Below are 27,925 nucleotides of genomic sequence, written 5' to 3' on the forward strand. Positions count from 1 at the left end.
GTTTTTTACTCCTGCGTGGCTTCAGTGTGGTTACATTGCCATTTTAAAATGATAACTGACAATGAAAATTATATTTTAATTAAAGGTGCATTATGTAATAAATGATAAAATCCTCCTAATATGTCACAGAGACTCAGGAATAATGTTCATATAACAAACTGAACTCACCAACAACAACAGTACAGACAAAATATTTGCATTTGAAATCATGTTTTGTGGATTCATGTGGCGCCACCTACCGCCCTCTACCAGTCATTGCAGTCAGTAGAGTCTCAGCTGCCGAGCAACCACGGGTTGCCAGTTACGTTAAAAAAGAAAATCTAAAAAACCTCTGTATTTTGAATTTGAGTGTAGTAACTGTTTTTGGCCACATTCTTACATATGGCGCCTTTAAATGTGCATTTGTATGTAAAAGTTACTGTTTAAAAAAACAATTGTATTCATTAACCTCTACCTTCTGTCTTGATCATCGTCTGTTTCCACTTTCACCTTTTCACTTTTTTAATTGTTTCTTTTATCTTTTAATTTCTGTGTGTGTGTTTGATGTTTGTGTTACAAATAAAATGTATCCTTATGATTATAATTACGACTGGTTTCATTGCTGGATAAATATTAGTGAAATACTACACTGACATTTAGGTCGACAACATTAGTATAGTATAGTATGACGTTTTGGTCACATTTTGGATTAAAACTTTTTTTTTTTTTTTTTTTTTTCGATTTTGGACGACATAGTATAGTATGACGTTTTGGTCACATTTTGGATTAAAACTTTTTTTTTTTTTTTTTTTTTCCGATTTTGGACGACATAGTATAGTATGACGTTTTGGTCAAGTTTTGAACCAAAATTTTTTTTTCCAAAAAAATTGTAAGATTTTGGACGAAATAGTGTAGTATTACATTGAGGTCGACAACATAGTATAGTATGATGTTTTGGTCACATTTAGGATTAAAACTATTTTTTTTTTTTAATTTTCCGATTTTGGACGACATAGTATAGTATGACGTTTTTGTCACATTTTTGACACATTTTTAAAAAAAAATTTGATTGTCCGGTTTTGGACGACAGTATAGTATGACGTTTTTGTCAGATTTTGGACCAACATTTTTTTTTTTTTTAATAAATAGTGTAGTATTACATTGAGGTCGAAGACATAGTATAGTATGACGTTTTGGTCACATTTAGGAGTAAAAAAATAATTCTTTTTTAATTTCCGATTTTGGACGACATAGTATAGTATGACGTTTTTGTCAAATTTTGGACAAAAAATATATTTTTTAAAAATTGTCAGATTTTGGACGAAGTATGACATTGAGGTCACATTTTGGGCTAAAAAAAAATGTTTCAATTGTCTGATTTTGGACGAACACTTTTTTTTCAAAAAAATTGTCAGCTTTTAGACAAAATAGCGTAGTATGACATTGAGGTCGACAACATAGTATAGTATGACGTTTTTGTCAAGTTTTGGACAAAATATATATTAAAAAAAAACATTTGGACGAAGTATGACATTGAGGTCGACGACAAAGTCACTGATTGTTGTGTTTCTCTTACCTGAGACGGAAATTGGCGCAGGAAAAGCTGAACAAAAAGAAAATCCTTGTGTCTTGTGTTCGGACAGAAACGCCAACATATGATCCATCAGTTCAGAGAGTTTGTGTCTCAGTCTTTACAGAAAGAAAAGCCGCTCGCTCCGCATCAGAAAGTTCAAATGTTTTCAACAGGTGATTCTTGATTGTTTGGTTAGTGTTAGTCTTACCTTTCTTAAGGAGCTTCACGACTCTCGCTGCTGTTGAACTATGGCTGACAACACATCGTCATATTTAGTGCTGCGCCTCCGTCTGGTCAAACCATGCCGATGCTGATGATTCACAGAGTTCAGGAAGTTTGAGAGCGACATCATTCCCAAACATGTTTGCGTCTCTGGATTCGTCCAGTCGACAAACGTCAGGTTCATCAGTGTGGAAATCGTAGAAAACGACGGAAAACAATTTCCAGCATCGACTAACGCAGCTGCGTCACTCATTTATTTATGAATGAAAAACAGCTGATTGCCCAAAACAAATATGGCGTTTTTCATCACCACGTGACTCAGTAATTTAAAGGGACCATGGTCACTAATTAACCATCTCCACAAACCAGCTGTGAACATAAACCCTCGCATGTCTTGAACACGAACCTTCCAGCGCCTTAACCTTCACATACAGATCATGGTGAATTATGCCTATAAACCCACGACAGTATGACGTTTTGCCACATCACTGCGCTTCCGTATAAACTGACCTATCTCGCCCCCTTGTGGTTACATACGGAAACTTAACTTTGTTGGCAACTCCACTTCGCAAGGCCTGCAAAGTATTTTTGAATTGATCAAAGACTTCTGCAAACACACAAATCATTCCATTAAAGCCACATGGTCACATTTCACCTGCTAATGCTTTCAAGCTAATGAAAGAGAATTTGTCACTTCCTCATGCATATTTTTTTCCAAAATATTTTTATTGAATATTGAGAATTGAGAAATACAATTGACGTTTCCTTTTATTAAAAAAAACAACAAAAAACAACATATATGCATATGTACACAGTCACAGATACACATACAAATGAAAATAACCACACAAAATAAACATTCAGATAAGAATGTAGGAGAAAATAATTAAATTAAATTACAAATAAAGTAAAGTGTAACAACCAATGAATGAATCAGCTCATCATGACCAGCACATATTACTGGTTATTTATGCAACACAAAATACAATAATAACAGGCACACATTCAATCAGGTAGTAAAATTAGTAAAATAGGTAATTCACAATTAATGTATTTAATTAAACACGATATCTTTGCGCCACAGAGAGATAGAAGGATATTTAGCAGACTTACAATGAAACAATAATGAACGTCTTGCTAGTAAGGATGTGAAAGCTATAATGTCTTTTTGTGTAGAGTTAAGTACAAGTGAGGGGTCAGGAATCCCAAATATAGCAATATATACTTTATATTTAGCCCAAGAACAGTGGACACAACAGTCAAATTGTCCACCCAGAAACCTTTAAGATCAGTACAAAGAAAAGACATGTGACTAAGGTGACACAGAGAAGTTTTCCACTTCTGAATACAGTTCATATAGTCTAGACTTAGAGAAATGCACCCTGTATAAGACCTTAAATTGGATTAGTCCAAGACGAGCACAACAGGTGGTAGATTGTTTCCTCGCTATGACGTGTTCTCAGGACTCTTCCTGTATTCTGCATTCCCAGTTCCTCTTCCCATGTACACATTAGTTTAGCATTTGAGTGGTCGCTAAAAGCCAAGATAATATCAAACAACTTTGAAATTAATCCTCTGTGATTAGGGACAGATGATAGTATGGTTTCCCATCACTGTTCTGGAGTAAAGAGGGGAAATTAGGGAAACTGTAACAAAATTGTAAATGAGGAATGCAGAAGAGAAAATTTACATGAGAAAATCATGAATATCAGTCCAGAATGTTTCAGAGGACAAAATAAGTGATCATCAAAAATACACATTTATTCCAAAACCAAATCTCTGCCGTAACAGTTCACTGAATGGATACACATCATTTAACATGGATTACTTCTGCTTATGGATTTAAGGGAAATGTTAAGTATTTAGAGTGCAAAGAATATATTAGATCTTCGAAGAGGATTTGTTTGAAGGAGTTTCAAAAAGACAATACATTTTGAAATAGATACTTTTGCTTTTGGATTTATTTAATTCTAAGTCTTCAGAGCGTTAAGAATATATAGTATCTTTGGAGAAGATTTGTTTGACGGAGTTTATAAAAGACAATAAAGGGTGTGTGACATTATCAAACATCTTTTTATCAAATGCGATCTTTGACTAAATCACTTTCCACAAGTTTTACAGGAATATGACTCATCACCAGTGTGAGTTATTTCATATTTTACTGCAAACATTTTACCTATGTGAATTAATTCATTGCTAAAATACGTTCCATATGTTTTACAGTAATGTAACTACTCACCTGTGTGAGTTAACTCATGTTTTAACAAGAACCCACTATCCTTAAAAAACAGTCCACATGTTTTACAGGAATACGACTTCTGACCTGTGTGAGTTAATTCATGGTTTACCAAACCTGACCTTGTCCTAAAACACTTTCCACATGTTTTGCAGGAATATGGCTTCTCACCTGTGTGAATTCTTTCATGGTCAACCAAATGCCCTTTCTGAAGAAAACTCTTTCCACATGTTTTGCAGGAATACGGCTTCTCATCTGTGTGAACTCTTTCATGCTTTACCACACTTGAACCATCGCTAAAACACTTTCCACATATTCTACAGGAATATGGCTTCTCACCTGTGTGAACTCTTTCATGCTTTACCAAACTTGAACCATCGCTGAAACACTTTCCACATGTTTTGCAGGAATGTGGCTTCTCTCCAGAGTGAATTCTTTCATGTCTTACCAAACATGAACCATTGTTAAAACACTTTCCACATGTTTTACATGAATATGGCTTCTCGTCTGCATGAATTCTTTCATGTCTTTCCAAAACTGAACGAGCACTAAAACACTTTCCACATGTTTTACAGGAATGTGGCTTCTCACCAGTGTGAATTTTTTCATGCACTACCAAACCTGAACCACGCGAAAAACACTTTCCACATGTTTTGCAGGAATACGGCTTCTCACCTGTGTGAACTCTTTCATGGACTATCAATTGCCCATTTTGAGTAAAACTCTTTCCACATGTTTTACAGGAATATAACTTCTCACCTGTGTGAATTCTTTCATGGGCATTCAAATCCCCCTTCTGAATAAAACTCTTTCCACATGTTTTACATGAATGTGGCTTCTCACCACTGTGAATTCTTTCATGTGTTACCAAACCTGAAGCACGCGTAAAACACTTTTCACATGTTTTGCAGGAATACGGCTTTTCACCTGTGTGAACTCTTTCGTGGACTATCAATTGCCAATTCTGAAAAAAACTCTTTCCACATGTTTTACATGAATGTGGCTTCTCACTAGTGTGAATTGTGAATTGAACTGGTTCTGGTTCCATGTGGTCAGTTTCCTCATTATCAGCAGTCAACATTAATGTGTCAGCCTCCTGTTTCACTTCAAGCTGTTCTCCCTCATGACTGATGCAGGTTTCCTCCTGCTCCTCTTTAATCTGTAATGACTCTGGTTCCTCTTGCTCAGTGAGAACCTCCTCCTCTTTACAGACACAGAGACACAAATAAATAAGTTAAAAACAGAGAAGAATAAGCACTGTCAAATATAAACGTATAGAACACAAACAAATAATCCTCAAGACAAAAGCTGCCACAACAAGCATGAATTTAAATGTTTGTTAATTGTCCAGAGCAGGGTGAGCATCATTAGTCTAAACCTACAGCTCACTAAGTAGAACACACTAAAAAAACACAACTGTCTTTAAATAAATAAATACATACTGGACTCACTATTAGAAGAGCTGACACACGACTGGGTACAGCACCAGTGGGTCTCTAGCTGTTGAGCTACACTCTACATTAACTGTGACTGACATTATATTATGAAAACATATCTTTGGTTCATTTCTTAATCAGATCTAGTCTTAGTGAAAAACAAACTTGGTTTGGGGAAGATCAAAGTAAAACAGAAGCCACATCCTGGCTGTACAGACCTGTCCTCTGTAACGTTATTACAGGTCCCCAGTTCATATGGAGTCTGTGCTGAAGATCCACATCTTCCATGATGTTTTCTTCCACTCTGTGACTTCCTGTGTGATTGTAATCACATGTCTGGTGGTCACTGTCTGGTTCTGGTTTCATGTCCTCATTATCAAGAGTCAACATTAAAGTATCAGCCTCCTGTTTCACTTCAAGCTGTTCTCCCTCATGACTGATGCAGGTTTCCTCCTGCTCCTCTTTAATCTGTAGTGACTCTGGTTCCTCTTGGTCCAGACTGGAGTTCCTCTCCTGGTTCCAGAGCTGCTGCTCAGTGAGAACCTCCTCCTCTTTACAGACATGCTGCTGTGGAAGCTCTACAGACACAAAGACACACAAACAAGGTTAGTTTAAGATTGGATGGTTCTTGGTTTATTTAGTACAACTGCAAAATTGAACCTGTAGCCTCTTCTTCCCTGCTCTAAAATGACATGCCCAAACTAAATAGAGTAAATCTCTACAGTTACAAGCTCTATGTGGATTATCCTGGTATCCACATAAATATAACACTTGTGACACTATGTTTCACTGTAGATGCCACTGTGTCAGAGCAAATGCACATGAACACAGCATAAATTAAGGATTTTTTTCACTCGACTAAAAAATATTGCATTTTAAAGCAAATATCACCTTTAAAATATGCAGTAGGAGCTTAAAAACACATGGGGGACATGTAACAACATGTGGACATGAGCTGTGCAAAGTCTGATGCTGCTGAAGTAAAGCAGAGTAAAATGACAGAGGTTTTAGTAAAGAGCTGTCTTGGTGTTCTCTCTTTTGGCACAGTTTGACACAAATTTCTTAGGTACCAAATTATTAAAACCCATTTAATTTAGACACTAGTCATTTTGGCTTCTCACAGAATGCGATTGTCAGAAATGGAAGATACAGAACTCAGTAAACAACTAAATAGAAGTTTTATATTAGGGAACACATATTCACCATTAACAAGTTGCTAACTAACATATATAAGTCGCATACTAGCCCTTTATTAGTAATCATTAAGCACGTATTAACACCTTATTCTACCTGTATTACGACATGAATTAAGATTTTTCCAACTAAGTGTTAACATGTGCTTCATATTTGCTAATAAAGGGCTAGTATGCGACTTATATGCCTTGTTTTTGGCTTCTCACAGAATGTGAAAATCACTATTGGTCTAAAAAGTTTTAAAAATTTACATGACATTATTGGTGTAAAAAGAACTTGTTTTTAAAATAAATGTATGGAAACTCCCTGTAAATCGATGCTCCCTGAGCGGTGTGTAACAACAACTCTGTGAGTCTGTAGCGTCTTCAGTTACGCAGCGCCATAGCTCTGGCTTGGTCAATTTGGGTGATTGACAGCTCGTTTTAAACCTCGAAACCGGTAGGGAAGTGTCGTTCTTCATTAGAAGTGGTTTTGTTCCAGTGGAAATAACTTGTTTTGATAAACAGCAAAGGTAAGACAACATTTCTGCTTGTATTTCTTGAGTCAGTTGTTGTTTTGCTCTTATTTTGGGGCTGGATCCGTGAATCTTGGTGATAGAGTGATAAAAATGGTACCACTGGAATCTCCGCTGTCCAGTCGACACGTTTTTTTTGTTTACATAATCACGCTGATGCTCCGGTGCCGCTTTTCAATGTGTGCTCTGTAACCTTTTTTTTTTCGCAACCGCTAAATTAATCCTTTTAAAAAAGGTTCATTGTCGACTCCTTACTCAAGTTCAGAAGGAATTGAACTGAATTTGGTCAACCGACAAAACCCTTCGTTTAAACTACCATTATAGTCCAGCAGGTGGAGCACTGCGAGTTCCTTGGGAACAGTGCTGGACCAGTGTGACGTGCAAAGTTCATATGAACTTTATAAAGTTTAGAGAATTTAGAAAATCCATACTTATAATCAGTTTAAACATTGTGTCCTGGTTTGAGACAAACTTCTCCAAAGCAGTAGAGGATTAAGCTGTAAATAAACACAACTGTTCCATCACCATAGCAACACAGCTCAGTGTTCACTGTGCAAAGCTAAACATCTAAAGCATTGGTTCTCAAAGTGCGGCCCGGGGGCCAATGGCGGCCAACAGAAACATTTCTGGTGGCCCCCAATGAATTACAGTTGATAATTTTAATCCAAGAAGTACTAAGTATGGATTGGACTTTTTTGTCGACAAAACGATCGACACATGCGCACTTCGACAAAAAAAATGGACAGATGAAACCTGATCATCAAATGATTTATTTTATGTTTACTTCACATATTACTCTATAACCTCTGTGATTATGAACAACTTTTCTAGCCAAAGATATGGGGGGATACAAATTATGGCAGACAGGTAAACAGTCTGAAATAATGAATTACAGCGTGTCATATGTGTCAAATCACATGAAGAATTTAATGCCTTGGTTTTTCCATTCAGTGAGTAGAACGACGTTACGACGTACAAAAGAATAAAAGTATTTATTTTGCAAAACATCGTAGATAATTACAACACCAGAACACTGAATTAAACAATGCAATTGTTGTTAGTTTTAATTTACTTATTTTCTCCGCGGCCAGGGGAAACACTTTCTGTCGGGGATACCCACATTGCCACGACACCTGTCTTTCTCCGTCCTCGTAAACGCTATATCACGAATGTGATTGAAATCTGACAAGTCCATGGTATTAGTGTTCAAGTGAACACCGGTACACACATTCAAACACTGACAAAACTATCCAGATGTAGCAGAGCTGGTTGGCGGCTGTTTGCCGGGTGATTCGATGGCGTTTGCCCGTCATGCAGCTCTTCGTGGCGGGCGTGCTCTCTCGGGGCACTCGGCGGGTAGCCGCTCGCTAGCTAGTTAGCTAGCTGCTTTCATAAATCTTCACTTATTTTCTGACAGTCGTGTTCAAAGCTCAACGGTCCTTTGGATGTATATCAAACCAACATATTCCAACACAGTTCGACATTGTAACGTGCTTATTTGCGAAAATATATTACAACGAAAATGTTCCTCGGTTCGCTGAATCCGCAAAGCATCATGGGTAATTTCATATTCCACTTCTTTTTAATCCTGCACCAGAGTTCACTACAATTTGAGGGTTGATTATGAGGAAACGATCACAATCACCATAGCTCCAACCTACACGTGAACGCGCAAAATGTAGGGTTAGCAGAGGTAATGGGACAGGGCCTAAATCTAAAATGGCTGCCAAAAACAACACTGATTCTACGGCTCTATGTATGTAGAAAACACGGTGAAATAAGTCCGATATGAGTCACATTGACTTGTTAGTATTTATAAAGACCATTGTGGATTTACAGACCTATTTGCTGTAACTTTAGTCGAGGTTTGGAAACGATCTCCACAAGTTTGCGCTGACGATCCAACTCTTCCTCGTCCTCGACGACGGTTCTTTCGGTGTTTCTGAATATCTCTTCAGCGGCAACAGTTGGTCGCTCGGTGATTAAATCTCCGAAATACTGAAGCGAAGACATCGCTGCTTCGTTAACAACATGAATATTTTACCCGCGACACATGAACACACCACCGTCTTCACATGCAGAGCACGGAGCTAACGCTGCTAGCGCTTTGTTTGTTTACTTCCGCTTTGTGATGTCTACTTCCGCTTTGTGATGTCTACTTCCGCTGGGTTATCGCTGTGTCAAAGAGGCGCCTGTAAAACTGTTCACATGACACTTGGAGACCTGAACATATGATGTATATATGATTTATAATCGTTTATTTAATTCACAGAGTTTCATATTTGTTAAATATCCCTAAAGATCGCGAAAACACAATATTATGTGTCTGCAGGACCGGACCACAGTTTCGGGTGGCCGTATTGACAGACAGCTACAGCGCCACCTAACGCCTTGGATGACCAGCAACGACATTAACTTGGAATATTAACTTTTTCTTTTAATGGTAAACTTACGTGAGCGTATAGCCTCCAGTGATCTGTAGACGCTATCACTGGTTACAACACGCCCTGTGATGGACTGACCAACCGTCCAGGGTGAACCCCGCCTATCACCCGCCTATCACCCGCCTATCACCCGCCTATCACCCGCCTATCACCCGCCTATCACCCGCCTATCACCCGCCTATCACCCGCCTATCACCCTATGTCAGCTGAGATATGCACAGCACCCCCGCGACCCTCCGGTGGAGGATAAAGCGCTGCTCGGGTGTATTTTGTAGGCTCTGCAACTACAACTGTTCACAGCATGTTCCTCCTTAATCAGGGGTGTCTAACTCATTTGGTCCGGGGGCCTCATCCAGCTTAATCCGACCTTAAGGGGGCCGGACCAGTAAACTCATCGCAAAATGACATGGAAGTAATAAATCCACTTTTCCTACGTCATCACGCTCTTTGCGAGCAGTGCTGCGTTCAAGTCATCTTACGAAATCGCCTATTCTTCCACTCGGATTATGTTACAAGGATGCGTTCAAGTATCGATTCCGGGGACCGTTTGATTGTATGCAAATACGCGCTAGTACCGACCGGGCCGGACTGGAGCCGCTGACCGTATGTTTGACACCCTAACCCTAAATGATTAGGCTAAAATATTCAAAACGAGAGAAGCACTCGGCTTAGCGGAGGTCTGTGCTCTCGGTGTCCGGTACAATAGATAGTTGATGATGAGGCATTTACAGTATGTGAGGGAAGGAGCCACCATAGGTCTATGGGAGTCACGTGCAGGTTGGAGGTTCTCGCGAGAGTTCTCAATAATTCAGAAAAAAATACTCTGGAAAACAGGGAGGAGGAAATAAATAGAAAGAAAATCAGAAACAAAATTACTCAGAAAAACAATAGACAGAAAACAGGAACAAAAACATCGTCAGAATAACAAACCCAAAAAATGTAATACTCATTCAAATTCAAATGAATTGCGAAGCGCTTCTGCATAAACTGACCTATCTCGCCCCCTTGTGGTTACATGTGGAAACGTAACTTTGTTGGCAACTCCACTGTGCAGAGCCTGCAAAGTATTTTTGAACTGATCAAAGACTTCTGCAAAAACACAAATCATTCCATTAATGACACTAATAACTCCTGAGATGTTAACCAGGGGATGAGGGGAGGAAATGTGAAAAATGAAATATTTCCCAGGACACAGAGGTTGATCAATGTGTATAAAATAATGATATTTATTAAAGAAGGAAACTAAAGTTGTCCCAAACTGACAACGCTGGTCAAACTAAACTCCACTGACCAGGTCAACGTCACTCTCTGGAGAAAATAAGCCACAGTTAAATAACTTACAAGAAAAAACAAACAAAAAGCGTCACCTCACCTCAGGGTGAGAAAAAACAATAACTGTTAACAAAAAACTATTTTCCTCTGAAGAGAGTAAACACTGTCACAGATAAACAAACAGAAACAGACTCACACTGATGTTACTGATTCTCTCTGATCTTCCTCTCATGCTGCACTTCCTCATCCTCTCTTTGACTCACATCTGTTGATCAGAAGAGTGAAAACAGCCACTGATCGAAGGAGGAGAATTCACCTGGAGGAGCAGAGTGATGAGAGAGAGAGAGAGAGAGAGAGAGAGAGAGAGAGAGAGAGAGAGAGAGAGAGATGAGAGAGAGAGTGATGAGAGAAAGAGAGAGAGAGAGAGAGAGAGAGAGAGAGAGGAGAGAGAAGAGATGAGAGAGAGAGAGAGAGAGAGAGAGAGAGAGTGATGAGAGAAAGAGAGAGAGAGAGAGGAGAAGAGAGAGAGAGAGAGGAGAGTGATGAGAGAGAAGAGAGAAGAGAGAGAGAGAGAAGAGTGAGGAGAGAGGAGAGAGAGATAGAGAGAGAGAGAGAGTGATGAGAGAAGAGAGAGAGAGAGAGAGAGAGAAGAGAGAGAGAGAGAGAGAGAGAGAGAGAGAGAGAGAGAGAGAGAGGGAGAGAGAGAGAGAGAGAGAGACCAAACACACCAACACTAACCCGAGGCCTAACGCTGTAACAACCACATGGTCACATTTCACCTGCTAATGCTTTCAGGCTAATAAAAGAGAATGTGTCACTGCCTCATGCATATTTTTTTCCAAATATTTTACAATACAATACAATACAATACAATACAATACATTAAATTCACAGGCTATTTTTCCTTTTTTATTTTAAACAAACAAACACATGTACACAGTCACAGATACACATACAAATGAAAATAACCCCAAAAAAAACAAAAACACATTTTGATAAGAATGTAGGAGAAAATAATAACAGGCACACATTCAATCAGGAAGTTAAATTAGTGAAATAGGCAATTAATGATTAAAGTTTGTTTTTTTATATGATATCTTTGAGCCACAGAGAGATAGAAGGATATTTAGCAGACTTACAATGAAACAATAATGAACGTCTTGCTAGTCAGGATGTGAAAGCTATTATGTCTTTTTGTGTAGAGTTAAGTACAAGTGAGGGGTCAGGAATCCCAAATATAGCAATGTATACTTAAAGGTTTCTGGGTGGACAATTTTACTGTTGTGTCCACTGTTCTTGGGGTAAATCTCTAACTGCTACTATATATATATATATATATATATATATATAGATATATATATATATATATATATATATATATATATATATATATATATATATATATATATATATATATATATATATATATATAGCAGTTAGAGATTTACCCCAAGAACAGTGGACACAACAGTAAAATTGTCCACCCAGAAACCTTTAAGATCAGGACAAAGAAAAGACGTGGTGACACAGAGAACCATGTCATTTATCACATTTGTCTTCCACTTCTGAAAACAGTTCAGATAGTCTACACCAGGGGTCCCCAAACTTTTTCCTTCGAGGGTCACATAACTTTTCCATTCTCTGATGTGGGCCGGAGTCAGTTTGTAACAGAAAAAGTGTGACGATCACAGCGGTGCCTATACGTAAACATTTATTGTTTTCCAAAAGCCACACATGACCAAATATTAAGGAAATAACACTATTTGTGAAATAAAAAATAACCAAATAACCCTCTCTGGGTTCTTCACAGAAAAAAAGCTCTTACCAAACCTTTTTACCGTTTTACCAAACCAGTCCAGAATGCTTCAGAGGACAAACTACATAGAAAAAATAAGTGATCATCAAAATTACATATTTATTTCAAAACCAAATCTCTGCCATAACAGTTCACTGAATGGACACACACCATTTACAATTTTAAAATGGATTACTTCTGCTTATGGATTTAAGGGAAATGTTAAGTCTTCAGAGCATTAAGAATATATAGTATCTTTGGAGAGGATTTGTTTGATGGAGTTTCAAAAAGATAATAAAGGGTGTGACTTTATCAAACATCTTTCTATCAAATGCGATCTTTGACAAACACTTTCCACAAGTTTCACAGGAATATGGCACATCACCTGTGTGAATTATTTAAATTTTTACTGCAACACTTTTTCACATATTACAGGAATATGGGTTCTCACTGTGAATTATTTCATGTTTTACCAACTGTGAAACATCCTGAAACATTTTTCACGTTTTGTAGGAATATGGCATCTCACCTGCATAGATTCTTCCGTGGTTTAGCAAAGACGAACTATCCTGACAACACTTTTAACATGTTTTTTAGGAACATGGCTTCTTCACTGTGTGAATTCGTTCATGTTTTGTCATAGATGACCTACGCGTAAAACACTTTCCACATGTTTTGCAGGAATATGGTTTCTCACCTGTGTGTATTCTTTCATGATGTACCAAATCTGAACCGCTCGTGAAACACTTTCCGCATGTTTTACATGAATATGGCTTCTCATCAGAGTGAATTCGTTCATGTTTTCTCAAACCTGAACCTTTCTTGAAACACTTTCCACATGTTTCACAGGAATATGGCTTCTCGCCGGTGTGAATTCTTTCATGTTTTACCAAACGTGTATGATGAGTAAAACATTTTCCACATGTTTTACAGGAATTAGGGTTCTCATCTGTGTGAATTCTTTCATGTGCCACCAAAGATGAACTACGCGTAAAACACTTTCCACATGTTTTACAGGAATACGGCTTCTCACCAGTGTGAATTCTTTCATGCATTGCCAAACCTGAACTATGTGAAAAACCCTTTCCACATGTTTTACAGGAATTAGGGTTCTCAGCTGTGTGAATTCTTTCATGCGCCACCAAAGATGAACTATGTGTAAAACACTTTCCACATGTTTTACAGGAATACGGCTTCTCACCAGTGTGAATTCTTTCATGCACCACCAAAGATGAACTATGCCAAAAACACTTTCCACATGTTTTGCAGGAATACGGCTTCTCACCCGTGTGAACTCTTTCATGGGCTTTCAAATCCCCCTTCTGAATAAAACTCTTTCCACATGTTTTACATGAATGTGGCTTCTCACCAGTGTGAATTCTTTCATGGGCTTTCAAATCCCACTTCTGAATAAAACTCTTTCCACATGTTTTACATGAATGTGGCTTCTCACCAGTGTGAATTCTTTCATGTCTTAACAAACCTGAACGAGCTCGAAAACACTTTCCACATGTTTTGCAGGAATACGGCTTTTCACCTGTGTGAACTCTTTCATGGGCTATCAATTGCCAATTCTGAAAAAAACTCTTTCCACATGTTTTACATGAATGTGGCTTCTCACCAATGTGAATTGTGTCTATCAATTGCTTTGACTCTGCACTTCTATTAGACACCGATTCAACATGGTGACTTCCTGTCTGATCTCGACTTTGACCTACAGGAGAGCTGTGAGAGAGGAGCTGGTGGTCACTATCTGGTTCTGGTTCCATGTGGTCAGTTTCCTCATTATCAGCAGTCAACATTAAAGTATCAGCCTCCTGTTTCACTTCAAGTTCTCCCTCATGACTGGTGCAGGTTTCCTCCTGCTCCTCTTTAAACTGTAATGACTCTGGTTCCTCTTGCTCAGTGAGAACCTCCTCCTCTTTACAGACACAGAGACACAAATAAATCAGTTACAACACAGAGAAGAATAAGCACTGTCAAATATAAACGTATAGAACACAAACACAAATGCTCAAGACAAAAGCTGCCACAACAAGCATGAATTTAAATGTTTGTTAATTGTCCAGAGCAGGGTGAGCATCATTAGTCTAAACCTACAGCTCACTAAGTAGAACACACTAACAAAACACAGCAACTGTCTTTAAATAAATAAATACATACTGGACTCACTATTAGTAGAGCTGACACACGACTGGGTACAGCACCAGTGGGGCTCTAGCTGTTGAACTTACACTCTACAATAACTGTGACTGACACATTATAATTATGAAAACATATCTTTGGTTCATTTCTTAATCAGATCTAGTCTTAGTGAAAAACAAACTTGGTTTGGGGAAGATCAAAGTAAAACAGAAGCCACATCCTGGCTGTACAGACCTGTCCTCTGTAACGTTATTACAGGTCCCCAGTTCATATGGAGTCTGTGCTGAAGATCCACATCTTCCATGATGTTTTCTTCCACTCTGTGACTTCCTGTGTGATTGTAATCACATGTCTGGTGGTCACTGTCTGGTTCTGGTTTCATGTCCTCATTATCAAGAGTCAACATTAAAGTATCAGCCTCCTGTTTCACTTCAAGCTGTTCTCCCTCATGACTGATGCAGGTTTCCTCCTGCTCCTCTTTAATCTGTAGTGACTCTGGTTCCTCTTGGTCCAGACTGGAGTTCCTCTCCTGGTTCCAGAGCTGCTGCTCAGTGAGAACCTCCTCCTCTTTACAGACATGCTGCTGTGGAAGCTCTACAGACACAAAGACACACAAACAAAGTTAGTTTAAGATTGGATGGTTCTTGGTTTATTTAGTACAACTGCAAAATTGAACCTGTAGCCTCTTCTTCCCTGCTCTAAAATGACATGCCCAAACTAAATAGAGTAAATCTCTACAGTTACAAGCTCTATGTGGATTATCCTGGTATCCACATAAATATAACACTTGTGACACTATGTTTCACTGTAGATGCCACTGTGTCAGAGCAAATGCACACGGAACACAGCATAAATTAAGGATTTTTTTCACTCGACTAAAAAGTATTGCATTTTAAAGCAAATATCACCTTTAAAATATGCAGTAGGAGCTTAAAAACACATGGGGGACATGTAACAATATGTGGACATGAGCTGTGCAAAGTCTGATGCTGCTGAAGTAAAGCAGAGTAAAATGACAGAGGTTTTAGTAAAGAGCTGTCTTGGTGTTCTATCTTTTGGCACAGTTTGACACCATCTGTGCCATTTGAGATTTCTTAGGTACCAAATTATTAAAACCCATTTAATTTTATTCACATGACATTATTGGTGTAAAAAGAACTTGTTTTGAAAAAAAAATAAATGTATGGAAACTCCCTGTAAATCGATGCTCCCTGAGCGGTGTGTAACAACAACTCTGTGAGTCTGTAGCGTCTTCAGTTACGCAGCACCATAGCTCTGGCTTGGTCAATTTGGGTGATTGACAGCTCGTTTTAAACCTCGAAACCAGTAGGGAAGTGTCGTTCTTCATTAGAAGTGGTTTTGTTCCAGTGGAAATAACTTGTTTTGATAAACAGCAAAGGTAAGACAACATTTCTGCTTGTATTTCTTGAAAGTCGGTTTTGATATTATTTTGGGGCTGGATCCGTGAATCTTGGTCGTAGAGTGATAAAAATGGTACCACTGGAATCTGTGGATTCTCCGCTGTCCAGCCGACACATGGTTTTATTGTTTACATAATCAAGCTGATGCTCCGGTGCCGCTTTTCAATGTGTGCTCCGTAACAGTTTTTTTCACTCCTGCTGGTTTGATCCATTTGTGTTCTAACTGTGTTTCATGAACATAAGAATGGTTTATATGAGCTTTTAGCTGAGTTTCTGACCTTTGTGTGGGTATGCAGCATGTCTGTGTTTGTTAACGTTAGATATGGTTTTATGACGCTTTTGTCGCTGCGTGTGACGCTAAATTGAACCTGTTAAAAAGGGTTCAATCAGTCAACTCCTTAGTCCAGATGGAATTGAACTGAGATTGGTCAACCGACAAAACCCTTCGTTTAAACTACCATTATAGTCCAGCAGGTGGAGCATTGCGAGTTCCTTGGGAACAGTGCTGGACCAGTGTGACGTGCAAAGTTCATATGAACTTATAAAGTTTAGAGAATTTAGAAAATACATACTTATAATCAGTTTAAACATTGTGTCCTGGTTTGAGACAAACTTCTTCAAAGCAGTAGAGGATTAAGCTGTAAATAAACTCAACTGTTCCATCACCATAGCAACACAGCTCAGTGTTCACTGTGCAAAGCTAAACATCTAAAGCATTGGTTCTTAAAGTGCGGCCCGACAAGACATCTCTGACGGCCCGTAATGAATAACAGTTGATAGTTTTAATCCAGGAAGTACTAAGTATTGATGGGACTTTTTTGTCGACAAAACGATCAACAATCGACACATGCGCACTTCGACAAAAAAATTATTAAAACATATCTTTGGTTGATTTCTTAATCAGATCTAGACTTGGTGAAAAACAAACCAGTGGGGCTCCAGCTGTCGAACTTACACTCTACATTAACTGTGACTGACACATTATAATTATGAAAACATATCTTTGGTTCATTTCTTAATCAGATCTAGTCTTAGTGAAAAACAAACTTGGTTTGGGGAAGATCAAAGTAAAACAGAAGCCACATCCTGGCTGTACAGACCTGTCCTCTGTAACGTTATTACAGGTCCCCAGTTCATATGGAGTCTGTGCTGAAGATCCACATCTTCCATGATGTTTTCTTCCACTCTGTGACTTCCTGTGTGATTGTAATCACATGTCTGGTGGTCACTGTCTGGTTCTGGTTTCATGTCCTCATTATCAAGAGTCAACATTAAAGTATCAGCCTCCTGTTTCACTTCAAGCTGTTCTCCCTCATGACTGATGCAGGTTTCCTCCTGCTCCTCTTTAATCTGTAGTGACTCTGGTTCCTCTTGGTCCAGACTGGAGTTCCTCTCCTGGTTCCAGAGCTGCTGCTCAGTGAGAACCTCCTCCTCTTTACAGACATGCTGCTGTGGAAGCTCTACAGACACAAAGACACACAAACAAGGTTAGTTTAAGATTGGATGGTTCTTGGTTTATTTAGTACAACTGCAAAATTGAACCTGTAGCCTCTTCTTCCCTGCTCTAAAATGACATGCCCAAACTAAATAGAGTAAATCTCTACAGTTACAAGCTCTATGTGGATTATCCTGGTATCCACATAAATATAACACTTGTGACACTATGTTTCACTGTAGATGCCACTGTGTCAGAGCAAATGCACACGGAACACAGCATAAATTAAGGATTTTTTTCACTCGACTAAAAAGTATTGCATTTTGCATAAAAATGGTACCACTGGAATCTGTGGATTCTCCGCTGTCCAGCCGACACGTGTTTTTATTGTTTACATAATCAAGCTGATGCTCCGGTGCCGCTTTTCAATGTGTGCTCCGTAACGGTTTTTTTCACTCCTGCTGGTTTGATCCATCTGTGTTCTAACTGTGTTTTATGAACATAAGAATGGTTTATATGAGCTTTTAGCTGAGTTTCTGACCTTTGTGTGGGTATGCAGCATGTCTGTGTTTGTTAACGTTAGATATGGTTTTATGACGCTTTTGTCGCTGCGTGTGACGCTAAATTGAACCTGTTAAAAAGGGTTCAATCAGTCAACTCCTTAGTCCAGATGGAATTGAACTGAATTTGGTCAACCGACAAAACCCTTCGTTTAAACTACCATTATAGTCCAGCAGGTGGAGCATTGCGAGTTCCTTGGGAACAGTGCTGGACCAGTGTGACGTGCAAAGTTCATATGAACTTATAAAGTTTAGAGAATTTAGAAAATACATACTTATAATCAGTTTAAACATTGTGTCCTGGTTTGAGACAAACTTCTTCAAAGCAGTAGAGGATTAAGCTGTAAATAAACTCAACTGTTCCATCACCATAGCAACACAGCTCAGTGTTCACTGTGCAAAGCTAAACATCTAAAGCATTGGTTCTCAAAGTGCGGCCCGACAAGACATCTCTGACGGCCCGTAATGAATTACAGTTGATAGTTTTAATCCAGGAAGTACTAAGTATTGATGGGACTTTTTTGTTGACAAAACGATCGACAATCGACACATGCGCACTTCGACAAAAAAATTACATTTTTCGTTTTAGGCTCAAAAACATGGCTGTAGTGTCCAATGTTGACCAACAAAGCAGCGATTTGAAAAAAAAAGGGGAGCAGAGAGTTTTTCCTCCCCTGGCACAGGTGTGTGTGTGTGTGTGAGTGTGAGTGTGTGTGTGTGTGTGTGTGTGGCCAGGCGGCTCAGGTTTTGTAACCTGCCCTCGTTAGGTGTCCACCAGAGTGCAGGATCTTGACTTGGTCTGATGTCATCTTCATTGTGTAGACTTGTGTAGACTTGTGTTGTGTCCATCACCACCGTCATAAACATTAGCGCAAGCTCGTTCGCTCTGCATGCACACACGCACACACGCACACACACACGCTTGGACACACACAGCCACTGGAGAGAACAGCTGTTGTCATCACGTAGGCTAACGTTACAGGTGACTGACACACACTCACCCTAAGAACCAGTCTTAGATCAGCACAGACAGCTCACTGACCCTAACACTCACCTGATACATTCAGTGTTTGTGACACAGAACTTTTTTTTAAAAAAGTGTCGATTGTCGATCGTTTTGTCGACAAAAAAAAGTCCCCTAATATTGACCTAAATCCATTTGTGAAAAGACTTTACTTTTTTCTTTTTACTAAAACGGATTAAAACCGTTTTCAGTTTCCATCGACTAGAACTGGACTAAAACTATCACATATAGAAATGACTCAAATCTAATAAGCATTTTAGTCCAAAAGACAAGACTAAATCTAAAATGGCTGCCAAAAACAACACTGATTCTACGGCTCTATGTATGTAGAAAACACGGTGAAATAAGTCCGATATGAGTCACATTGACTTGTTAGTATTTATAAAGACCATTGTGGATTTACAGACCTATTTGCTGTAACTTTAGTCGAGGTTTGGAAACGATCTCCACAAGTTTGCGCTGACGATCCAACTCTTCCTCGTCCTCGACGACGGTTCTTTCGGTGTTTCTGAATATCTCTTCAGCGGCAACAGTTGGTCGCTCGGTGATTAAATCTCCGAAATACTGAAGCGAAGACATCGCTGCTTCGTTAACAACATGAATATTTTACCCGCGACACATGAACACACCACCGTCTTCACATGCAGAGCACGGAGCTAACGCTGCTAGCGCTTTGTTTGTTTACTTCCGCTTTGTGATGTCTACTTCCGCTTTGTGATGTCTACTTCCGCTGGGTTATCGCTGTGTCAAAGAGGCGCCTGTAAAACTGTTCACAAGACACTTGGAGACCTGAACATATGATGTATATATGATTTATAATCGTTTATTTAATTCACAGAGTTTCATATTTGTTAAATATCCCATAAGATCGTGAAAAGACAATAGTATGTGTCTGCAGGACAGCCGACAAAAAATCCGTCACAAAAAAAAAGTCATGCAAAAAAAAAATCCGTGTCAAGAAAAAAAAAAGTCATGCAAAAAAAATAATCTATAAGCTCTCATCCACACTACATAACGACTGCATTCGTCAATACAACCATTAATGGCAATGCCATATGGCTTCAGCTTGTCATAGGAATCCACATGCCATAGTGCGTTTGGGCCTCTGGTGGGTTAGTGTCTGCGTCTCAGACGCCACGTCCGTCTGAGACGCAGACTCCGACAGGATCAAGCAACTTAATCAGTTGCATTATTGTATATTGTGATACAAAATACCCTCTTGTACACACCTCCTCCAAGTTTGTATGGTTTGTCCTCCTGAACAAAGTTTCCGACACAGTCTCTTCAGCGTCCTAATACTTATCACCACACCACAGACTTAGAGAAATGCACCCTGTATAAGACCTTAAATTGGATTAGTCCAAGACGAGCACAACAGGTGGTAGATTGTTTCCTCGCTATGACATGTTCTCAGGACTCTTCCTGTATTCTGCATTCCCAGTTCCTCTTCCCATGTACACATTAGTTTAGCATTTGAGTGGTCGCTAAAAGCCAAGATAATATCAAACAACTTTGAAATTAATCCTCTGTGATTAGGGACAGATGATAGTATGGTTTCCCATCACTGTTCTGGAGTAAAGAGGGGAAATTAGGGAAACTGTAACAAAAAAGTGAGTCTGAAATAACAAGTAACAGGCTTCCCTGTTTCTCAAAACAAATGAGTAACAGGGAAGCCATAGCAAGATAACAAATTGGCAAAACTATCAAAGACACCATCTACTTACAAATATTTGAATTGAATAATATCCTCGTCATACCACACTAATAAATGGTTGTTATTTCAATGATCCAAGGAAGATGCATGTATAAAAGTATTATTTTTAAGTGTCAATAGCCCCTCCTTCCTGCTGCTATGGGAAGTGAGAACAGCAGTACTCGAAGAAGTTTTGTTTTTATTAAAGAAAATCATGTACAAACAACAAGGCTTACATCTTTAATTGTTTTACATTTCAAAGGGACAGGTACATAGGAGGAATGCAGAAGAGAACATTTACATGAGAAAATAAAATATTCATTACATTTTTACCTTTCAATATGTTCAGGGCTTTGGTGAAAGAAAGAAACCGTTATGATTATGAGAGAATCTTTGTGTGCAGCGAGTCATGAATATCAGTCCAGAATGCTTCAGAGGACAAACTACATAGAAAAAATAAGTGATCATCAAAATTACATATTTATTTCAAAACCAAATCTCTGCCATAACAGTTCACTGAATGGACACACACCATTTACAATTTTAAAATGGATTACTTCTGCTTATGGATTTAAGGGAAATGTTAAGTCTTCAGAGCATTAAGAATATATAGTATCTTTGGAGAGGATTTGTTAGACAGATACAAAAAGACAATAAAGGGTTTGTGACTTTATCAAACATCTTTTTATCAAATGCGATCTTTGACTAAAACACTTTCCACAAGTTTTACAGGATATGTCTCATCACCCGTGTGAATTATTTAAATTTTTACTGCAACACTTTTTACATTTTACAGGAATATGGCTTCTCACCTGTGTGAATTATTTCATTTTTACTGAAACACTTTTACATTGAACAGAAATATGGCTTTTCGCCTATGTGAATTAATTCACGGTTTACCAAAGACAAACTATCGTTAAAATGCGTCCCAAATGTTTTACAGTAACGTAGCTACTCACCTGAGTGAATTCTTTCATGTCTTACCAAACCAGATCTCTTCCTAAAACACTTTTCACATATTTTACAGTGATATGGCTTCACACCTGTGTGAATTCTTACATGTTCTACCAAATACGAACGATCGCAAAAACACTTTCCACATGTTTTGCAGGAATATGGCTTCTCACCTGTGTGAATTCTTTCATGGACTATCAAATGCCCTTTCTGAAGAAAACTCTTTCCACATGTTTTACAAGAATGTGGCTTCTCACCTGAGTGAATTCTTTCATGTCTCACCAAAGACGAACTACACCGAAAACACTTTCCACATGTTTTACATGAATGCGGTTTCTCACCCGTGTGAATTCTGTCATGTTTTATCAAATCGCAACCACGTGAGAAACACTTTCCACATTTTTTGCAGAAATATGGTCTCTCAACTGTGTGTACTCTTTCATGGACTATCAATTGCCCATTTTGAGCAAAACTCTTTCCGCATATTTTACAAGAATGTGGCTTCTCGCCTGAGTGAATTCTTTTATGTCTCACCAAAGATGTACTACACCGAAAAAACTTTCCACATGTTTTACATAAATGTGGTTTCTCACCTGTGTGAATTCTTTCGTGTCTTCGTAAATCTGAACCATGTCTAAAAGAGTGTCCACATCTTTTGCACAAAAATGGTTTATAATCTGTGTGAATTCTTAAGTGTTTTGCCAAACCTGAACCACGTGTAAAACACTTTCCACATATTTTACAGGAATAAGGCTTCTCACCAGCGTGAACTCTTTCATGGGATATTAAAGTCCCCATGTGAGTAAAACACTTTCCACATGTTTTGCAAGAAAATGGTTTCTCTCCTGTGTGGACTCTCATATGTCTAATGAATACAGACTTTTTAGCAAAACTTTTTACACAAGTGTCACATTTAAAAGGCTTTTTACCTGTGTGACATATTTCCACTATGTTCTTGTTATGTCTCTTGCGTGGCTTTGACTCTGCACTTCTATTAGACACAGAGTCAACATGGTGACTTCCTGTCTGATCTCCACTCTGAGCTACAGGAGAGCTGTGAGAGAGGAGCTGGTGGTCACTGTCTGGTTCTGGTTTCATGTCCTCATTATCAGGAGTCAATGTAAATGTATCAGCCTCCTGCTTCACTTCAAGCTGTTCTCCCTCATGACTGGTGCAGGTTTCCTCCTGCTCCTCTTTAAACTGTAATGACTCTGGTTCCTCTTGCTCAGCGAGAACCTCCTCCTCTTTACAGACACAGAGACACAAATAAATCAGTTACAACACAGAGAAGAATAAGCACTGTCAAATATAAACGTATAGAACACAAACACGAATAATGCTCAAGACAAAAGCTGCCACAACAAGCATGAATTTGTGTTTGTAAATTGTCCAGAGCAGGGTGAGCATCATTAGTCTAAACCTACAGCTCACTAAGTAGAACACACTAACAAAACACAGCAACCATCTTTAAATAACTAAATAAATACATACTGGACTCACTATTAGAAGAGCTGACACACGACTGGGTACAGCACCAGTGGGTCTCCAGCTGTCGAACTTACACTCTACAATAACTGTGACTGACACATTATAATTATGAAAACATATCTTTGGTTCATTTCTTAATCAGATCTAGTCTTAGTGAAAAACAAACTTGGTTTGGGGAAGATCAAAGTAAAACAGAAGCCACATCCTGGCTGTACAGACCTGTCCTCTGTAACGTTATTACAGGTCCCCAGTTCATATGGAGTCTGTGCTGAAGATCCACATCTTCCATGATGTTTTCTTCCACTCTGTGACTTCCTGTGTGATTGTAATCACATGTCTGGTGGTCACTGTCTGGTTCTGGTTTCATGTCCTCATTATCAAGAGTCAACATTAAAGTATCAGCCTCCTGTTTCACTTCAAGCTGTTCTCCCTCATGACTGATGCAGGTTTCCTCCTGCTCCTCTTTAATCTGTAGTGACTCTGGTTCCTCTTGGTCCAGACTGGAGTTCCTCTCCTGGTTCCAGAGCTGCTGCTCAGTGAGAACCTCCTCCTCTTTATAGACATGCTGCTGTGGAAGCTCTACAGACACAAAGACACACAAACAAGGTTAGTTTAAGATTGGATGGTTCTTGGTTTATTTAACCTCTTTCTCACGGTTGTCAGACGCAGCGACAAAAGCATCATAAAACCATGTCTAACTTTAACAAACACAGACATGCTGCATACCCACATAAAGGTCATAAACTCAGCTAAAAGCTCATATAAACCATTCTTATGTTCACAAAACACAGTTAAAAACACAGATGGATCAAACAGCTGAGCGAAAAAATAGCACACAAATTGAAAAGCGACACCGGAGCGTCAGCGTGATTATGTAAACAAAAAAAACACATGTCGACTGGACAGCGGAGAATCTACAGATTCCAGCGGTTCCATTTTTAGATCGTTCTGATTAGGGAATGGCGAATGTCCGCACAAATGCGTCATATGCATTTATGTCCTTGTGAAGTGATTCATGATTCAGTGATGCATTTGGAGACCAGGGTCTGATTCTACCAGTTTAGAGGTTTAAAACGAGCTGTCAATCACCCAAATTAACCAAGGTAAGCCAGAGCTATTGTGCTGCGTAACTGAAGACGTTGCAGAGTCACAGAGTTGTTATTACACACCGTTTGCTACTCCCTTGTAAACAAACCCACATTGCAACTACTGCAACCGAACTACACAGCTGCTAAATGATTGGCTGTTTGGTGACGTCTGTGGATATGATAGGCTGTTTCCGCACGCTGGTTCCGCCCGTTAGCTGATCAAAAGTCACAGTTGGATCTATTTTTGGCTTTAAACAAGACACAGACGGTAAAGAAACAGACGACAGCTGTCTCCTGTGCAGGCGCTGCCACTAAGCTATAGGAGCCAAAGGAGGGAACACCTCCAGCCTCATAAAACACCTGCAGTGTCCAATACCAGGTTTGTATGCCCTGTATGCCCCTGTTTATTTTCTCATTGGCTAATATTAGACTATAGGCTCCGTGTACAGGCTGAGGAATGAAGAGATAAAGGATGTCAAAGTATAAATATATAGTATAAATGCATAAAAATATAGTTTTTTACAGGGAATCAGTTCCTGTTTATAGTATTTTGTCCTCTATGGTTTAGATAGATAGATAGATAGATAGATAGATAGATAGATAGATAGATAGATAGATAGATAGATAGATAGATAGATAGATACTTTATTCATCTCACAGAGAAATTCACAACATGTTGAAGAAGAAGCATTATTGTCAAATAGATTTTTTTTTTTAAGACAGTGGATTTGTTATCCTAAGTTGATTATTTATATTAGTTAAACATAACATTTTTAACTTAATTTATTCGTTTTTTAATTGCTGATATGCTTTTGTTCATGAACTCTTGTTGACCCAGTTATGAACTAAAGCCATTCAGTCTAATTCTTACTTCACCAATATTATGTTTATCACGCACCAAACAACATTATAAGTAATTAATAAGCATTTATAACTTGTACAAATAAATAAATAATAATAATAATAAAAAGGCCGTGGTATCGTGATACTACCCGGAACCGCGATACTTTGTCTGGTATCGTACCGTGGTTACTCATGTTGGTATCGTGACAACTTTACTTCACACTCAGTTTAAACATTATGTCCTGGTTTGAGACAAACTTCTCCAAATCAGTAGAGGATTAAGCTGTAAATAAACCCAACTATTCCATCACCATAGCAACACTCAGTGTTCACTGTGCAAAGCTAAACATCTAAAGTGAATTTGTCCCTGTTGGTAAAACATGAATATATAAATATAACAAAAGATGTTATATTTAGGGATGCACTGATAATTCACCGGCTGAAACACAGCGTTCACTGTGGATCATCATCTATTTATGATGCTGGAAAGTTTATTTACGCAAAAGCGAAACTTGTCTGCATATGGCGTAGATTATGAACAGATTTTGAGACCAATGTAAGCGATATGCGGAACGTTGTTGTTTATCACCGGCGACCCACGGTGTTTTTGGGTTCTGCCCGAGAGGCCCCATCACCGGACTGAGCAGGTTTTCTGGGGGAAACACAAATATAGCCAAAAACAACACTGATGCTATGTTTATATACACGAGTCACATTGACTTGTTAGTATTTATAAAGACCATTGTGGATTTACAGACCTATTCGCTGTAACTTTAGTCGAGGTTTGCAAACGATCACCACAATTTTGCGCGGACGATCCAACTCTTTCTCGTCCTCGACGACGGTTCTTTCGGTGTTTCTGAATATCTCTTCAGCGGCAACAGTTGGTCGCTCGGTGATTAAATCTCCGAAATACTGAAGCGAAGACATCGCTGCTTCGTAAACAACATGAATATTTTACCCGCGACACATGAACACACCACCGTCTTCAAGGTTTTTATGTCCGCATGCAGAGTACGGAGCTAACGGTGCTAGCTCTTTGTTTGTTTACTTCCGCTTTGTGATGTCTACTTCCGCTGGGTTAGCGCTGTGTCAAATGATCTCCAGAGCAGAAGGGGGCGGTATTGCACCCACAGATGGATGCCAACCGCCGTAAAACAAAAAGAAAAGAAAGAAGTCTCGATTATTAAGTTTAGTGTTTATGATAAAGTGCAGGTTTTGAATAGATTGATAAAATCAGGAGCTTGCATTTTGTTGGGTTGGGTCTCAGCCCATGTAGGAGTAATGGGGGAATGAAATTGCAGATAAATATGCTAAACAGGCAACAAAGCAAGAAAACATTAATAACCAAGTAAAACATAGTAAAGCAGAAGTTAAATTCAGACCCACACTCCTATTCAGAAGGTGGCAGTAATGCACCTAAAAGCTGTTTGCCAACCGGCATAAAACAAGAAGAAGTAGTCCGTCTCGTATAGCAGTCCGACTGGAAACACACTGTGTCTTCAGAGCCGGAACTCTGTGGATAATAAAACTAACCGCACAGTGTTTTATGTGTTTGTTTGTTAATGGACGGAGTTCCATGTCTTCGCGTGTCTCAGTGTCACACACAGCAGTTCAGGTAATCCGCCATTAAATCATTTTGAGTTAACGTAGCTGCTAGTTAGCACAGGTTAGCCCTGTCAGTTCTGCAACCTCCTCGAGTTTTACACACTTTAAACTAACTCTTAGGCTTTTTGCTCAAGCTGAATGTCTCTTACTCTATTGAGTTCACTTTCCCATCATCGTGTTTTATGTGCAGATTGTATTACATTTCATAAAATGTCATAAAATGTTTAAAAAAAATAATTGATCAGTGTCAAACCTGGAAATGATGATGTTCTCCAATGTCTTGTTTTGTCCACAAACCAAAATGATTGAGTTTTAATGATTTCTTTGTTATGTGGAGCAGAAACAAAGAAAATATTCACATTAAAGAAGCTAAAACAATCAGAAATCTTTTTTTAATCATGAGCAAAGCTTCAAACCGATTATCCAAATAGTTGACGATTAATTTAGCAAAGGACCCTCTGAGTGTATTTTTTAAAATAAATGATTGATCAGGATGTTTGTTATACATATTCATATTCAGATGTTCAACAGCTGTAGAGTGCCGTGGCCAAAGGTCTCGGTGCGAAGTATTTGGCAAAGATGAGTCAAAAGTTTGGGGTCACCCATACAATCTTTGTTGTGTTTTCCATTGAACATAGCAAAGTCACACTTTTATTCATCAAAAGAGTTGCAAAACAAATAGTAAATATAGTCAAGACATTGACAAGATTCAAAACAATGATTGTTATTCCAAATAATAATTTTTGGGCATTCGTCAAAGAAGCAGCAAAACTGCTTTCAGCTGTGCTAACATCATTGCACAAGGGTTTTCTAATCATCCAATAGTCTTCTAACGCGTTTAGCAAACACAATGTACCATTAGAACAGTGGAAATGTGCCTCTATTCACCTACAGTTGTGCTCATAAGTTTACTTACCCTGGCAGAATTTATGATTCCTTAACCAGTCGTCAGAGAATATGTAAAGTAAAACAAAGTATCCCTCTTACAATACATCAAACAG

General features: G+C 38.7%; 1 protein-coding gene across 1 annotated transcript in view; it reads right to left on the bottom strand.

The window, feature by feature from the left end:
• Positions 1-3,384: 3,384 nt before the first annotated feature.
• Positions 3,385-27,925, bottom strand: part of LOC310928732 (uncharacterized protein) — a gene marked incomplete at both ends in the record, with an annotated part of 31,594 nt that continues 7,053 nt past the window's right edge. Inside the window, 6 exons of the mRNA XM_083891372.1 lie at positions 3,385-3,392; positions 4,854-5,213; positions 5,665-6,024; positions 15,045-15,404; positions 17,332-17,691; positions 23,605-23,964. Of these exons, the coding sequence (XP_083747498.1) occupies positions 3,385-3,392; positions 4,854-5,213; positions 5,665-6,024; positions 15,045-15,404; positions 17,332-17,691; positions 23,605-23,964 (1,808 nt within the window). The remainder of the gene's footprint in view (positions 3,393-4,853; positions 5,214-5,664; positions 6,025-15,044; positions 15,405-17,331; positions 17,692-23,604; positions 23,965-27,925) is intronic.

This window comes from Microchirus variegatus (assembly GCF_963457635.1).
Source record: "Microchirus variegatus genome assembly, chromosome: 6".
Classification (NCBI taxonomy): domain Eukaryota; kingdom Metazoa; phylum Chordata; class Actinopteri; order Pleuronectiformes; family Soleidae; genus Microchirus; species Microchirus variegatus.